The 16,319-nt window shown below is 49.8% G+C and overlaps 1 protein-coding gene across 2 annotated transcripts in view; it reads left to right on the top strand.

Annotated features, from left to right (window-relative positions):
- SND1 (staphylococcal nuclease and tudor domain containing 1) overlaps window positions 1-16,319 on the top strand; it is a 480,324-nt gene that overhangs the window by 132,791 nt on the left and 331,214 nt on the right. For both annotated transcript variants that reach the window (XM_037889493.2, XM_037889494.2), the window contains exon 11: window positions 13,041-13,130. In XM_037889493.2, coding sequence (XP_037745421.1) covers window positions 13,041-13,130 — 90 coding nt within the window. The remainder of the gene's footprint in view (window positions 1-13,040; window positions 13,131-16,319) is intronic.

Here is a 16,319-nt window from a genome sequence, read left to right on the forward strand (position 1 = left end):
CATGTGTTCCCAAAAGTGGATTTCTGGGACACTCCGCTGTGCCTAGGTGTGAAAGTGCCAATCTCCTGACCGCCGCCTCCCAGTTCTCAATAACTGCCAGCAGCCTTGCTGTGGTGTTATGCAGACTGAACATGGGGAATAGCTCCTAAAATTAGACAGAATCTCTCAGCTTCTCAGTAGCGACCTCCACCCTCTTGCTAGCAGGACAATCAATGTTAAATCCTTGCCGTCCTGTTTCGACTGTGCGGGTGGAAAGGGAAAGCGAGGGGCGAAGCGGCTCTGAAATTGCAATGCAAGCAGTGTACTGTATCAGAAGGATGTCTGGGCTATTTGTTCCGTTGACTTCATTTGCTGGCTCTGCCCAAAGTTTCAGCGAGGTGATGGATGTTGCTTTAATCCACTGATTTATGGTGCTGGACTATGACATAAAAGTTAGTCATCTCTGCTCTGCAGGGTTAAAACGAGAGTGCCCCTGGAATGCCACCACGGGAAGAGGTGAATTGAGTGCATTTTTAAATACAGCCTGAAAGTCCCTTGGATTTAGAGGATAAAATATATGCCACTGGTAGCCTGATTTAGACCTTGGAGCACCGAGGCTGGCAAGGCGAGTAAGCAGCATCTGAGAGAAGACTTCATGCCTTGCAACAGCATAATTCAGATTCATTCTGAAGCGCTGCAGGATTTATCGCGTGGCTTGACTAGAGATCTGGCAAGGGCTGGACATTTTTTTGGCACCAGCTAAATAATAGAGACTCTTACATCCTCGCAGCTCCCCTTCCACCTCCGAGGAGACGGAGGAACGTGTGCATAATGTATTGTCCCCTCATGCAAAAGGGTTTACCCTGTGAAATGGGCTGCCTGCATTGCTTGCAGTGCATGAGACAGGGAGAGAGTCAGATTTTCATATTGCCTCCAGAGCTGTGGGGAATGTGGCAGTGCACTGCACTGTGGAAGGCTTTCATCTGGCTAGTAGCCTGTATTTCAAATAATGCAAATGTCTGATCTGAATATATCAACTGCGTTTAGCCTGGGGACGGGGGGGGGAAGGTCCCTCTCCATTGCTAGAAAACTTTTTTGGGGCCAGCTAGTTAGTTATGAAATTGCAGGTTTAGATCCAGTTGACCAGACTCAAACTCCGGAAGGGAATAGAGTAGCATGTGCCATTCTCTTGGAGACTCCTACAGTCTCACTGCTCTCCATTCGGAGGAGCCTGCGTTCAGATCTCCATTAGTTCTGGTTTCATATTTGGAAATTGTCTCTTTTGAAAGCAGGAGTTTTCCCTTTGTGCAAAAGATTTGTGTTTACGCCTGAGCTTGAAAGGGGTTGGAGTGGTAAAGTGAGGTTTCTGTCTGGCAACACTAATTATTTTTCTCCTTCTTGCTTTCATTTGCTTATTTGAGCTGCACATTAAGTGTCTTTCATTCAGCAAATTGCGTGTCAGTTTAATATCTATATCGATAAGCCATTCCAGAACAAAGGACTCTGCAGCCCTCCCATCTTCCTTGAAGAATCTTTTTACCCTCCCTGTTTTTGTGTCTGGTTTCATGTGGTGTCAGAAAGTGGCTGTTGCTTTCTTATTTTAAAAGCATCTGAAAGAGAGAGCCATTTCTTTCGCTAGGTAATGTGAAGTGCCAATTGTTTGTCCTAGATTCTCTTGTCCTGGCATTTAGAGGTGGCATCAGATACACTGCTTGAGTAAGAAGCAAGAGCCAGTTTCTTGGCAGAGAGATCTGTAGTAGATTTAGTTGATTTAGCAAAAAGATACCTTGCATGCTGGCAGTCATTGGTTTTAACCATGGCCCACTGATCTGGATGGGATTGGCTTCCTCAGTCTCCTGCTCTTCAGTTTAATAGGAATGGAGAGTGGGGAAAAGGGCAAGGCAAGTCCCAGTGAATGAGTAAATGCTCAAAAACATTGACAAACTAACCAGCGGGAGCTATGGAACTAATCCGTATCGTCCCCCCGGCCATCATGTCCTTGAGTGCCCAGTGTCTGGGAGTGCAGAGGTAGCAGTGTCCCGTTGGGGCTTGGGGTGCTGGCTTTTCTAAGTACATATGTAGGTATCGCAGTTGTGGTCCTAACTCCCAGCTCCTTTTCTCATCTTGCCCAAAGTAGCCCCAGGCCTTGGGCGTGGGCAGAAATTCTGAATGAGATGTGAGCTGGGAGGTGGGGAGGGAGAGGCATGGAGGGCGCAGCGTGCCTAGGAAATAATAAACCATATCAAAGGCTCATTCATTATGGAAAAACGTGGAATGAAATTGCTGTTGCGTCTTTGTTCACTCTCTCTCCCATCTGATTCATTTCCTTCATTTCCTGCTGCTCTTGCCTTATCTCATTCTTTTCAATTTATTCTTCCCTTAGATTCCCTCGCTTTGGCAGCAAAGAGGCGCTTTTTTCGCATCCTCTGGATTTGCGCTCTGGCCCCTGCCCCTTTCAAACGCTGGACAAGTTCATTCTATTCCTGATTTCCGTGTTGGGTCTTCATTACTAGATCTGTAAAAGCGGCAGAGAGTCCTGTGGCCTGACGAAGTGGGTATTCACCCACGAAAGCTTATGGTCCAATACATCTGTTAGTCTATAAGGTGCCACAGGACTCTTTGCCGCTTTTACAGATCCTGACTAACACGGCTACTCCTCTGATTACTAGATGTGTGTATTGCAGCAGTGTCTAGAGCCTCCAGTCCAGGACTGGGCCCTAATGTGCTATACACAGAGAGCGTGTACCGAGCACTTGGAGTTATTTCTAGGGGGGGGTGGCTTCAGCCCAACCAAATGAGTTCCATCCTTCACGTTTTACCTGATAACCCCCTCTACCTGGGTGCCTGCTTGCTGTGGACATGGATTTGTTGTCTCCCTTAGCTGAGTTTTGCACTCCCTTTGTGGCATAAAGCAGGCAAAGCAAAGCTCTTGGTTTGTTACCCTGTGGTCAGGTCACTCCTGCTCCAAGCCTGGGTGATCTGTACCCTGCTGCATGTTGCAAGACATTCAGCTAATGGTGTGACTCACTGTGCCGTTCTCCTCCCCTTCCATAGCTGATCGGTGGCATTGCCAGGGGTCCTCAGAGAAATCCTCGTCCCGGCTTTGTTAGAATGGCCTTGCGCTATGGGCCGATGTCCTCCCACTCAGAACAGGACGTGGGAGGTGTCTGCCCTATGACTGTCCTCCAGCACTATTGGCCAAAACACCTCCGTCCCACAGGGATGAGGGAGAAGGCAGTTGGCTGTATTGGCTATGTGCCTAGCCTCTCTAGGCATGTCTCTGAAGAGGAGCAGGTTTCTGCCCTCAGGCTGGCAGCCTGTGATTGCTGCCACCACCTTGCTCCGTGCTTGTTCCTGGGACCTGTGCTGCTTTGTGCCAGTAACAGATGGAGGCAGTCACGCCCAGCTCATCCCTCCAGGAGCTGCAGCATGTTCACTGGGCTCTGCCCGTGTTTCAGTGCCCCAGGGGATGAGGCCTGTGCCATTGCTCTGCAGGCACAGTGGCCAGCTGCATTCCCCTGTTGCAGGCACTGGTGCTAGCAAGAGGAGTGCTTGGTTGAAGACCTGGCTATGGCTCAGCTTGGGCAAGGTGGCAGGGATGCCAGCAGGAAGAGGGGAGTGCTTGGAAGAGCTAGCCAGGCTCTCAGCAGCTCCCAGCATCTGCCCTCCAATGATCAGACTATGGCAGGTGTTGGACTGTTGCCAGGCAGACATGGCCAATCAAACCCCAGCTGGTCCGATGTGCTGGAGTTTTCTTTGTGAGCAGGGTTCACTGCTGAGAATGCATCGCATCAGCGCTCTGTGCATTAAATGGACTGACCTGCCCATTCGGGGGCCAACACCATGTCCTTCTGAGTCCCCTGCAATTGTCGGGGTTTCTCTTCTATAACCAGGGTTTGAAAGTCTGGGGGGCTGGAGGCCCAGGCCTTTCTGCACTTGGTCCTTGCCTGTGGAACAGTCTGTCAGATGCAAAACTTCCCTGCTGGTCGAAGCTGAGAAGAAAGTAGGGTGTGGTAGGGAAGTAGAGAACCGCTAAGTGTCATAAGATCCTGAACCTCATGAGAATTGGAACAGAATCTACTTCTGCTCCTGTTCTTAATTTACTGCTTGTCAGCGCTGCGGCTCAGCAGCAGTTGATGCTCCCTAGGTGCCTAGCTGAGCGCTCTCCTCTTCTGTCTTCCTAAATCAGTCAGTCCTTCCACTTCATCACTTCTGCTCTGCGTCCCCTTCACTTTGTCTCTGGTGGTATTTGAGCACCGGGTTTGAGTGCCAACGGGACTGAGGTGTCTCCAGCTGGGCTCGGTGTTCCGGGCAGTCTCATCAGCCTTCTCTAAGGCAGAATGAGCGTGCTACCTCCAGTGATTTCTGTGCAAGAATTCCAACCAGTGTGCTGGCTCATATTTTGTTTGTACTCCACAGTCAAAATTCTCAGCATGTTGGGGTTGGGAGGTGGCTGGCAAGAGTCTCGCTTCTTGAAGTCTTATCTCTGCGATGGAGCATTCTTTGCTGCTAGCAGAGTAGCTTGTTTTTCCCCCAGTAACACTGACTGTTTTCCTGTGGCGTTAGGTCCTTAAAGGACAGTGCTGCTGCTTTTTGCTATAGCTGCAAAATTCTTGTAGAGAGAGAGAGCACCACATGGCTTGCTACTCATAATGGCTTTTGAGTCTTGTGAGTCTTCAAACACTTCAGTTGCTGCTGAAATCCATACAGCTAAAAGCTAATGTTTGGTTCCTTTTTTTTGCTAATAGTATCCTTGCAAGCAATGGCAAATGCTTTTTGAAATGGTCCGTCTGTGATTGAAGGTGTAATTGAGTAGAAGAGTAGTCTCTAAAGAGAACCCCTTCTTACATGATGATCATGAAAATGGTGGTTTAATTTTTTGTGAGTTTTTGCAGAATGGAATCGAAGGCTGTGAGCTAGAGATAACGGGCAGAGTCCCTGCAAGGATGTGAAGTGCCTACATTTGCTTTGGTTCTTTTTTTTTTTTTTTTGCTACAGTGGAACTGTTCAAATATTGGCAAGTCACCAGCAAATATTTGTAACCATGACTGTGCAGTGAACCAGTAAGTCTGTCAAAAAATCACTCTAGTGGATACCATGAGTGAGTGAGATGCACCAGAGAAGGTGGAATCTGCTTGTGCAGCCACTGTCTCCTGGCCCAGGGAGCTGGGCTTGACTCCTGGTGGGAATGTGCATAAAAATTGCTGCTCAGAGCTGCTGCTATAGGGAGGGTTTTTCCAGCTGCCTGCACTTGCCTGGCAACTCAGTCTGGTCTTGCCAGCTCAGCATGGCTTGTTCTTGGGAGAGCTCCAACGAGAGCCAGCGGAAGTGATGGTGGAGCTTCAGTAATTGGCCCTCTGAGTCAGTACTGAACGGACTCCCCGAATCATGCTGGGGCGTGCTCCTCTGCAGGAATGAGCTTATGGGTGAGACATGAGCCAGAGTTCTTGACCTCCTCTGACTCTTCCTTCAACACACCAACCCTTGGGCATGGGGTCAGAACCAATTCTGGCTTGGGTAAATCAGCTGTTCTACATCCCTCTTGCAGCTGTACACTGGGCACAGTGTCCAAAAGTGTGCGGCAATGATGTGTGATTCCTAAGGGTAGGAAGTGAATAGCTGCTGCATTCCACCTCAGAGGTGGCTGCATTTCCACAGGCTGCAAAATGATCCCAGTTTTGGTATTGTTCTATAAGGTGCTTTGATAGAGCTCTATAAATGCAAATGTGACCTTTGTGTTGATATCTTGCATCACCCAGCCAGATTATGTGGCCAGCAGTTCTGAATAGCTGTTGCCATGGGTTCCAGTGTTTAAAAGATCACCTCAGCTACCAAGCCTTGCCAGTCAGTCAGGTGCTCATTGCATCCAGTCCAAGCCCCTTTCCTCAGATCTGTGGCCTTGCTGGGAAGAAACTGCTCTGTCTCAAGACCTGCCCTGCTCCTTCCTTCCTTCCTTCCTTCTATGGCCCCGGGGCTGGAAGGAAGCGACGCTAGCTAGCAGTCCCCTGCCATTCTCCCACCCCATATTGTGAGATAGGAGGCCATGTTGTCATGAGACTACACAACTGTGGTTTCTGGTGCAGTCTTCACTTTCTACTTAACCGTATAATCCATGTGCCTTTGTTAGGGGGAACTCTGCACGGCCACACGACCAGCTCTTGGGAACCTCGGCTGTGGCCTACCCCTTCCTGTAAGAGAGGAAGAACATAACATAAAAATGGCTGCACTGTGTCAGACCAATGGTCCATCTAGCTCTGTATTCTGTCTTCCGTCAGTGGCTAGTGCCAGATGCTTCAGACGAAGTGAACAGAACAGGGCAATTTATCGAGTGATCCATCCCCTGCTGTACAGTCCCAGCATCTGGCAGTCAGAGGCTTTGGGGTACCCAGAACATGGGATTGCATTCCTGACCATCCTGGCTAATAGCCATTGCTGGACCTATTCTCCATGAACTTATCTAATTCTTTTTGAACCCAGTTACACTTTTGGCCTTCACAACATCCCCTGGCAATGAGTTCCACAGGTTGACTGTTTGTTGTGTGAAGAAATACTTCCTTCTGTTTGTTTTAAACCTGCTTCCTGTTAATTTCATTGAGTGACTCTTGGTTTGTTTGTGTGAAGGGGTAAATAACACTTCCTTACACGTTCTCTAAGCCGTTCCTTCTATTCTATTCCCCTCTCAGTTGTCTCTTTTCTAAGATGAACATTCCTAATCTTTTTACTCTTTCCTCATGTGGAAGCTGTTGCATGCCGCTAATCAGATTTCTTTCCCTGCTCTGTATTTTTTCCAATTCTAATATAGCTTTTTTTGAGCTGGGGTGACCAGAACTGCATGCAGTATTTGAGGTGTGGTGTACCATGGATTTGTGTAGTTGTGGTATTTGTCTTTTCTATCCCTTTCCTAATGGTTCCTAACGTTCTGTTAGCTTTTTTGACTGCTGCTGCACATTGAATGGATGTTTTCAGAGAACTAGCCATGAGGACTCCAAAATCTTTCTGGAGTGGTAAGAACTAATTTATACAATGAGATGGGTTCTGTATAGTTGGGATTATGTTTTCCAGTATGCATTACTTTGCATTTATCGATATTGAATTTCATCTGCCCCTTTGTTGCCCAGTCACCCATGTTACTGAGATCCCTTTGGAACTCTTTGTAGTCAGCTTTGGACTTAATTATCTTGAATAATTTTGTATCCTCTGCAAACTTTGCCACCTCACTGTTCACCCCTTTCCCAGATCATTTATGAATATGTTGAATAGGACTGGTCCCAGTACAGATCCTTGCGGGACCCCACTATTTACCTCTCTCCACTGTGAAAACAGCATTTATTTCGACTCTGTTTCCTATCTTTTAACTAGTTACTGATCCATGAGAGGATTTTCCCTCTTACCCTGTGACTGCTTACTTTGCTTAAGGGCCTTCTGTGTGGGACCTTGTCAAAAGCTTTCTGAAAGTCCAAGTACACAATATCCACTGGGTCACCCTTGTCCCCATGTTTGTTGACCCTCCCCTCCCTTTAAGGAATTCTAATAGATTCGTGAGGCATTTCCTTTTTCAAAAGTCGTGTTGACTCTTCCCCATCAAATCATGTTCATCCCTCTGTCTGATAATTCTGTTCAGTTTCAACCAGTTTGCCTGGTACTGAAGTTAGGAGGGGCCTGTCTCTTCCGTTACAGCCTTGAACTCCTGATGGGGCTGCTGACCTGAAGGTGGAGTTAGAAACCCATCAAAAGCCTTGGCAGCCCCATGCCCGTGTTCTCTTGGCCAAGTGACGGTGTCTGTGTCAGAAGAGCTGTGCGGGGCAGGGGGCAGTAGCTGTGTATTGTGGGGGTGTGCAGCCTGCCGCACTGTGCATGTTCGATAGGATGCCTGCCTAGGCATTTCCGTGCAGCAAGGCCATGCAGCTCACTGCTGGGCAGCGTGTGGAGGATGTTCCAAGCCATTCAGGGACTGGAAGCCAGCCAGCCAGAGGGAGCCTTGTTCCTGCAATATGTTGCCTTTAGCTCTGGGGGAAGCTCTTGGCAATGGGTCGCTGTGAGAAGGCTGCAGCTTGTATTCGCTCAGAGCTGGTGACATTGGGAGGCATGGGTAAGAAGCAGCAGCTTGCTTCCCCAGCAGAGGGGGCAGGCAGGGAGTAGCTTGGGTTCCAGGGGCATACGGGTGCCAGTCTGCCTAAACAGACCTGTCCTGGCAGGATGAGTGAAGTGAGAGTCTTCTCACATAGGAGCTTGTACTTCAGGGGCAGAACAATAGAACAATTGAATCTGGGTCACAGTAGATCACAGTCCTGGGTTGCTGGGAGTTATGAAATGTCCCTATTTGTAAACATCAGTGTGGCTTTTACTGTAAGACCTTCATGTAAAATAAAGTCCCGGTCTGCCTCTGCAAGTAGCTTCATAAACAAAAAATACTTGAGCTTGATGTGCCTTGGCATGAATGTCTCTCCCTTAGCTAGTGTCCCCCCCTACCCCCCCAGCAGCACCCACCCCTCGGTGCTGGCATCTCTGGGCAGAGGGTGGGAGCATTGCCCAGAAGAGCAGAGGGCCTTGGGGCAGCAACCATGTGCAGAGCGAGGATGCCTGCAGTTTGCACCAGTCTTGTGCTCAGAATTAGGGTTGGTAAACCACAGCTGATCAAGAGGGAGTGGACTCTTTCTGGAGTTACCCCGTTACCAGGCTGCTTCTGGTGGCTGGAATCACATAAGACTTCTTTAATTTTGGGATGCTCTTTCCTCCCCCAATCCTCCCGCCCCAGCTGAGGGCTGGTGTGACTGATGTTCTGCCAGTTTGCTGCTGCTCTGAGCATTGGCCCAGACGAGGACCTGGAGATGTGTGTCCCACGTTGGCGCTCCTACTCGGACCCTGCAGCTTGAGGCCTAAATCCGGACACCCCCATGCTGCAGCCCAGCCAGTTGGACACCAGAGCGCAGAGAGATGGGCTAGTCCGGCAATACAGCACTCTAGTTAGACTTGCTGCAATGTGCCCATCCCATGGCCTGGACCTGCATATAGTCTGTAGCAGTAAAACCACATGAAGGCAAACTGGACCAATGCTCACAGACTGAGACCCTTTAGATTCCCCCTAATGGTCCCCCCACCTCACAAGAAACTGAGGCTCTACCCACACCACGCCATCCACTCATCCTCCTTCCCTCCCACCCTTCACCAAAGAGGGCCTAGGAGAGCGGGTAACTGTTGTACTGAGACCTTAAGGGAAACCGATTTGGGCTCTGGGGAACCAGTGTGGGAAGTGACTGGTCCAACGCCGTGGTGGAGTCAGGAATAAAATCCAAGAGCTCTGATTCCCAGTTGCCTGCTCCAGCTGCTAGAGACAGTTCCCAGCCTGTATTGGTTACAGGTGACCACCTTGACTCTGCCCTATGTTCCTAGATAGTTTGTATTAAACTCACTTCTGTAGCCCCTGTTATCATTATTGTAGGGAGCAATACCCCTCCATGAATCCCAGAGCCCTGGGTGCTGCCTTACCTGCCGTGAGTGGAACGCTGGGGGCTGGAACCCAGAGACACAAGTGTGGGTGGCAGATAACAGCAATGGGAGGAGCGGGGTGATTGCACACTTTTACAAGTGAGCTGTGTGCGCGACTGGATCGACCAAATAACTCTTCATTTCCTTGACATTTGTTTCACCCTCTGCCTCTGTCTACTTTGGCTTGTTTCTGTCCATGCATTTGACTTCCTCAGCAGGTGCTAAGCAGTTGTTGAGCCAGCCGTTGAGAGACTCAGATCCTAAATATTTTGCTCCTGGGGTTACATCTTCTGTTGTGTGAGACATTCTCTGGTGTTTAATGTCGATTCCTCAGGCTGCAACAGAAAATCCTTGTTAATGAGCTGGCATCCGCGGTAGACTGCAGTCTTAGGGAGGTCAGAGGCCTGCGTCTGGGTTGTATGTTCTAGGATGAAATAGATGGCGTAATAGGGCTTTTCCATCGAGTTGGAGGTTTGCTGTAACTCCAAGCCGTGGGCTGGGAGCAGTGGGCAGGCTCCAAACCACTCCCATTCGTTTACATTGTCTTAAGCAAGTTTCTGGTGCAAACTAGCCACAATTCTGAGTGTAAGGGGAAGCCTGCAGCAGGGATCAAGTCCTGAGCAGACTGAACCTAAGGAGCTATAATGTCTGTAAAAGGGAGCTGCGTTGGTTTACCCCAGGGGTTCTCAAACTTAATTGCCCCGCAATCCCCCTCTGACAACAAAGTTACTACGTGGCATGGGGGGGAGGGGGAGGAGAAGAGCCTCAAGCCCTGTTGCCCCAGGTGGGGGGAGACAGGGCTGTAGCCTGAGCCCCGTCGCCCTGGGTGGGGGTGGAACTTGTGCTTCAGCCATGGGTCCCAGCAGGTCTAATGCTGGCCCTGATGAGCCCATTAAAATGGGGTCCCGACCCACAGTTTGAGAACTGCTGGTTCAAAATCCATTAATGTTTCCAGGTGATTCTGGTGCTTGTGGGTAGTATTGGGCCCTCCTATGCACAGCTCTGGTCTTGAGCCCCCAGTAATCCTTCCTCCTGCAGGAATCCCTGGGTGTGATTCTTTAGCCTGTGCTAGGTAGATCAGGAAAGCTTTATTTTTATTTATATTACCATAGCACCTCAGGACCCAGTCATGGACAGCACCCCATTCTGCTAGGGGCTGTACACAGACAGCGCCTGCCCCACAGAGCTTACAGTTCACCTAAGATGAGGCAATGGATGGATACAGACAGGAGTACAAGGAGACAGTAGTGGGCAGCGTGGCAGACAGTGGTCTCAGTGGCCTGTCAGGTTGTCTGACCCATCGCTGCCGTATCTGAGCGCTTTACACTCTGTACTGCATTTATCCCCTCAACACCCCTGCGAGGTAGGGCCACGCTTACCCCGTTTTCCACATGGTCACTGAGGCTCGGGGCACACTGTGACTTGCCTGAGGGGTCCCAGGAAGTCTGGGGTGGAGCAGAGACTGGACCCCTCTTCCTCTGACTAGATGATCATAATGGTCCCTTCTGGCTGTAAAAAGATGACTGGTGATGCCAGTTCCAATGCAAGTGTACCCACCAGCTGGCTTTAAGCTGTGGGTCTAGGAGTGAGATCTCCTCTAGAACTGAGGGCTGTGCACTCTCCCTGACCCCCGCTTCTGGGCCTGTCCATGACTCATTGTTGGTGGGGTTCTGTCAGTGGAGGTTTTGCCCACTGGGAGCTTAGACGAGTTTTTGGGTCTCAGCTTGTGGGAGTAGCTCTCACAACAAAGATTTAGGAAAGTTCATGTACTCGGTCATTCACTCCCTGGACTTCTCCAGGTCCAGCTGCAAGGGGGCATTAATAGTGCCTCCCTCCCACTCGCTGCTTACTAGCCTTGCCGATGTATTTGCCTTCAGATTTCTAGCTTTCCCCTTATTAACGCTCCCGGCTGCCCCTCCCGCTCTGACTACGTGGCAGCTATTTCTACTGGAAACTTTTTTTTCCTCTTGCTCTTTGAAGGGTCCTTATCGCCACAAGATGCCTTAAGCAGCTGGTAGACAGCGGTAACTGGTATGCAGTGAGATGCCCTGCGATTCCTTTTCATCGGTGTCGCATCCCATGAGTGCTATTAATCACTCGCCGATAATGAGCTTGCCTAACGAGCAACTTTTCCACCAGACCCTGTGTGAGCAGAGCACATGCACTGAGCTTGCCAGGTTATTTTAATTAAGGAGCCCTTTTTAGTGTTTTGGTGGGGAGGAGGAAACAGTATGGGTGGGAACAAAGGTGCTGTGTGCAAAGGCTTCGTAATGAGAGCCTTCCGATTCCTTCCCCTCCTCCTGTAGGAAATGCCCGGGGTGCTGTGTAATCTGGAGCGGAGACATGCTGGTCTGAAAAGCCGGGATGCAGTGGGCTCCAGCCTTTCAAATGAGTGAAAATTTGTACGATTCAATGGGTTCCTGCAATAAAACCCAGCCCCCACCCTTTTAATCACTGAGCTTCTGTTGATTCTCCTGAGAAGTCAGTTGAACCTGCCATTCCGTTGAGTGGCTGCACCAAAAGGCAAGTTGCTCTGTGGCTGCTAGCGCTGGAATCAGAGTCTGATGTGGGTAGAGGCCTACGGGTGACGCCTGGTAGCTGCCAGGGTTGATCAGGACTGATGGGGCTTTGGTGGGCTGGGGGCCTCAGATGGTGCCATGGTGCATCGCCATTCATTCCCGTTCCAGCCTCTTGCACTGTGCATCGCCACGTGGAAGGGTCTCTTGCTGGGTCTCGGAGTGTTGACCAGCAACGGGCACTGCATCTAGGCTGCCTCAGCCTGTGGGTGTGAAATGGGAGGGTCCCGTCTTTGTAGGAGAAGATCTGTTAATGAGGAAGCTACCAACCAGTCATCGAAGGGTGTGGTGGCTAGTCATGTGATCTGCGGGGGTGAGCCCCCAGGGTGAGAGGGGCTGGAATTAGGCAGAATGGGACAAAACTGAGCAAAGGCAAATGGAGGCTGAATATCAAGAATAACCTCCTGATAAAAAGATAAGCCAGGCTGAGGAGCAGTCTCTTGGTGGGTGGAGGGGTGTATGTCTGTTGCCTAGAAAATTTAAAGCTAAACTGGCAGAAGTGCTGCTGGGGACAGTCCCATACTGGTTGGAGGGGTGAAGAGGATGAGGGTAAATTTTGATCCCTCAAATCTGCTTCTTGGGGCTTGTCTACATGATAAAATTGCCCAGAATAGCTCCCTGTGTAGACACACTCTGCTCTGGAATGCCATCACTTTATTCCATAATTACTCCACTTTGGAAGCGCAGTAATTATTCCAGAATGAAGTGACTTATTCCAGAATCACGTGTCCACATGGGGAGCTTATTCTGGAGTAGCGCTTGCTCAGTAGCTATTCTGGTCAAATTCACTGTGTAGTCAAGCCTTTATGATCCAGAGAAGCCCTGAAGGATGAAATACATGAGAGCCCAAGGGGACAGACTCTCCCCTGTTTTCCGTGTTGCTGTCTGGGTGCAGTCCCTTCTGCTGCTCAGGGCCTCCTGTGCAGTTCACTGATTGATTGGCTGCACCTTCACTTTTCACTGCTACCAAGCTTATTTGGGTTTTCTTCTTTGTTGCAGGACAAGAACCGGAAGCTGCGCCCACTCTATGACATTCCATACATGTTTGAAGCTCGGGAGTTCCTGCGGAAGAAGCTCATTGGGAAGAAGGTAAGAGACTGGATCAGGATTTAGAAATTGTTGGAGCAACCTGCAGACCAGCTGGCTAGAGCGGCCATCTTGCTGGACCTCCTGGGCCGAGCAGACTCAGACCAAGGAAAACCCAGTTGTTACTGGAAGAAGTGCTGAAAATACATCTGGTAGCGCTCTCCGTTACATTGTACGAAGTTGATGTCTCCGTGAGGGGCCGGGGTGCTGAGCTGCTGGAGCTGCTGTGCCTGGGAATGAGAGGGGAACCCAGCCCGTGGCTGTGGTTCGCTTTCACAGAAGCTTTATCCTCCCCTTGTTCTGAGAGAGTCCCAGGGGAAGTTTAGGGAGCAGAATAGAATTTCTGTTCCCCCAGCTGCCTGGCGCTACCGTTGTTGGTGCTTTCCCACTCCAGACACGGCTGCGTGTGCTTAGGGGATGGCGAAGAATCTCAGCCCCATAAGCACTTGGGAGTAAAAGTGCTGGCGAGAGATACGGGAGTGTTTATCCTTTGTTTTAGGGGTAGGAAGAGGGCTTTTTGCGAAAGAAAGGCCCCAGTGCTAAACAGAAGCAAGCAAAGCTCACTTTGGGCTCTAAGGTTCTTTAAAACGCACAGGTGAAGAGCTAGGCTGCTGTTCCTGCGTGGCTGGCTGCATGCTGTGCAGTATGTTCCTTTCTGTCCTCGGAGTTTTGCTTTCAACCATCTGCTGCAGTGAACACTGAGAGGTCTGGGCTACAGTCCCAGGACCCGTCTTTCTCGTGTCACTGGAGTATACGGGGCTGTGTCAGAGGCCTCCACCCCAGCGACTGAATGGGGCTGGGAAGGTGGAAGCTATCCTGGCTTGGTGTGACAAGATGCATGCCGTGTTAATGTTTCACGACTCAGCGTTCAGCCTAGAGATATTGGTTCTATTTTCAGCCCTGCCACTGACCTGCTGCCTGACCTTCGGCAAGTCAGTTCTCTCTGTGCTTCTGTTTTTCCTCCCCTCTCTGCGTTGCCTGTTTAGATGGTAGTCTGCGGGGCAGGGACTGCTCCTTACTGTGTGTGTGCAGGGCCTAGCACAGTGGGGGCCTGATCCCATGTGGGGGCTCCAAGAACCACCACCAGAGGAAAAACTGAATACCTCTACTCTACCTTACCTCTGTCCCCGCGTGGTGTTACGATCCAGTCCTCAGTTGTGTTCGTGCGTACTGTTTCTACAGTACCATGTAACTTCATTCTTCTTCTTCTCCTTCTCCCCCCGCCCCGTTCCTTGTTTTCCTGGTTTAGAGCCATTCTGGGGAATGAAGAGTATAATATGCACTTTACTACCAATGCACATGCTCAGGTTGCAGTTTTCAAATGCACATAAAATGGTTAAATAAATCAATTTCCGCCATAGCAAGGCAGCTCATTGAGGACTATTTCCATGCCTAATTGCATCTTTCCATTTCAGAGACTTGTTTATATATAAAAAAGCTTTGCAGGGTGGTTTTTTTTAAGTGGGGAAAAGTCTGTCGCTTGCCTTCTTCAGGAAATGACTGTAGGGAATAGACCTAAGGACCCCAGTTCTCTAGGCCAATATCAGACTAAAAGAAGGTTTCATCTAGTAACTGGCATTTGGAAAGGGGTGGTGATAGGGTGTTAAAGGGAATTGTCTAGCAAGATTATCTGTTTGTGGCCTCGTTCCTGCTGTCATAAGGGTGCTGACGGCTTGGTACTCTATCAAGCAAAGGAAGACAGTCCCTGCCCCATGGGGTTTTTCAGGCAGGCTCTATGGGCTGTTGTGTAGACAGTCTCCCCTTGATGCAGCACAGTGGGGTTCTTTCACTGGCAGCAGAGCAGATAGAATAACCCTGCACAAGGGGGTTTTGGGGGGGAGAAGGTGTCGCTGGAAGAAATTTGTCCTTTGCTGGGCAGAGCTCCAGCCAAGGTGCCGAGGCATGTAGGGAAGAGATGATGAAAGCAGGCAAAACCCTTTGAATCCATTTCTCTGAGTGCCTGCAGCTCCCTGTTTCAGGGCATAAATACTAAGATGATAAATACTAAGCTCAGCTAATCAAGCTCCAAAGCATTTTAATAATACGTCAATAACACTCCAGTGTGGGCCCTGTGGCTCTGTCTCTTTAATGCCTGCTTTAAAGAGTGATCCCCAGACAGGTGTCTCTGTGAGGGTGGAGGCCTCTCCCTCAGAGCAGCCCTTTTCCTGTTCCAATGTCGTCTGGTTACACCCATGACAGAGTGTGCTGGAGACCCTGGCTGGGCTGCTGTCTCCACAGAGCTCATTAGCAACAAGTGTGCTTATTTTTAATTTAGGCAAATACAGGTTCTTCCGAAAAGTGTTTACATGAAAATGTGATACTTAGGCAGCTCGCGATATACTGAAGCCGTCTTAATTATGCGCTTAAAAGCACCTCAATCCCTCACTGAGTGGAGCCTGGGGTTTGTTTTGGAAGCAGGTCTGGCAGTGTTTTGGTCCTTGTGTGTGAGGTTAAGGGCTGCAGTTCTGAAACACAAGGCTGGACTGCATCTGATTTAGATGGTGCCAGCCAAAACACATCCTCCTCACGCTTTCAAGGTAGCATTGGATGGATACATTCTTGGACTGTTTCCATGGATCATGTAATGCAGCTGGGCTGCAAGGTGAGGTGGGGGTAGGGTGTTCCCTGAGATCTGTCCTGGCTCAAGTTGCTCTTGAGTTAGTCCTGCTCGTGTTAGACTTACTGCCGGTAATAACTCGGTTGTCCTTTCCAGCTAGGTCAGCCAGAGACTTAAGAACCCCTGTGTGTAGCTCCATACAGGTGCGTTCCATTCCTGCCTGGCCTCTAACTGCTATGGGGAAGCCAGGAAGGCTTGTCTGTCAGATCCCCGTGCACCATGTGGCTTGTGAGCAGAGTGCATGGTGAAGTAAGGCTAGTGCATTAGTGCGAACATTGTGTGTGCCAGTGGGCGTGTCCCTGGGAGTGGCCCCCTGTGCGAGGGGAGTGTGAATGTTACATGATCATCTTGGAGTGAGTAGATCAGGTAGGTGCCGGGGGGGGCCCTCAGAGAAGATGAATAAGCGGGGTTCTTTAATGTTAATCTCAGCAACCTTTCTACTGGAACTTGTTCCAAAGTTTGCTCCTGGTAGAACTTCTCTGTCCCTGCCCCTAGCTGGCTCTGTCCGAGAGGGTGAAACTAATAGGACCCTGATCTGAGCGGACTGTTAGTGTGAGTCTTTAGAATAACTGTGC

This window comes from Chelonia mydas, chromosome 1 (genome assembly GCF_015237465.2).
Source record: "Chelonia mydas isolate rCheMyd1 chromosome 1, rCheMyd1.pri.v2, whole genome shotgun sequence".
In the NCBI taxonomy this organism is placed as follows: Eukaryota; Metazoa; Chordata; order Testudines; family Cheloniidae; genus Chelonia; species Chelonia mydas.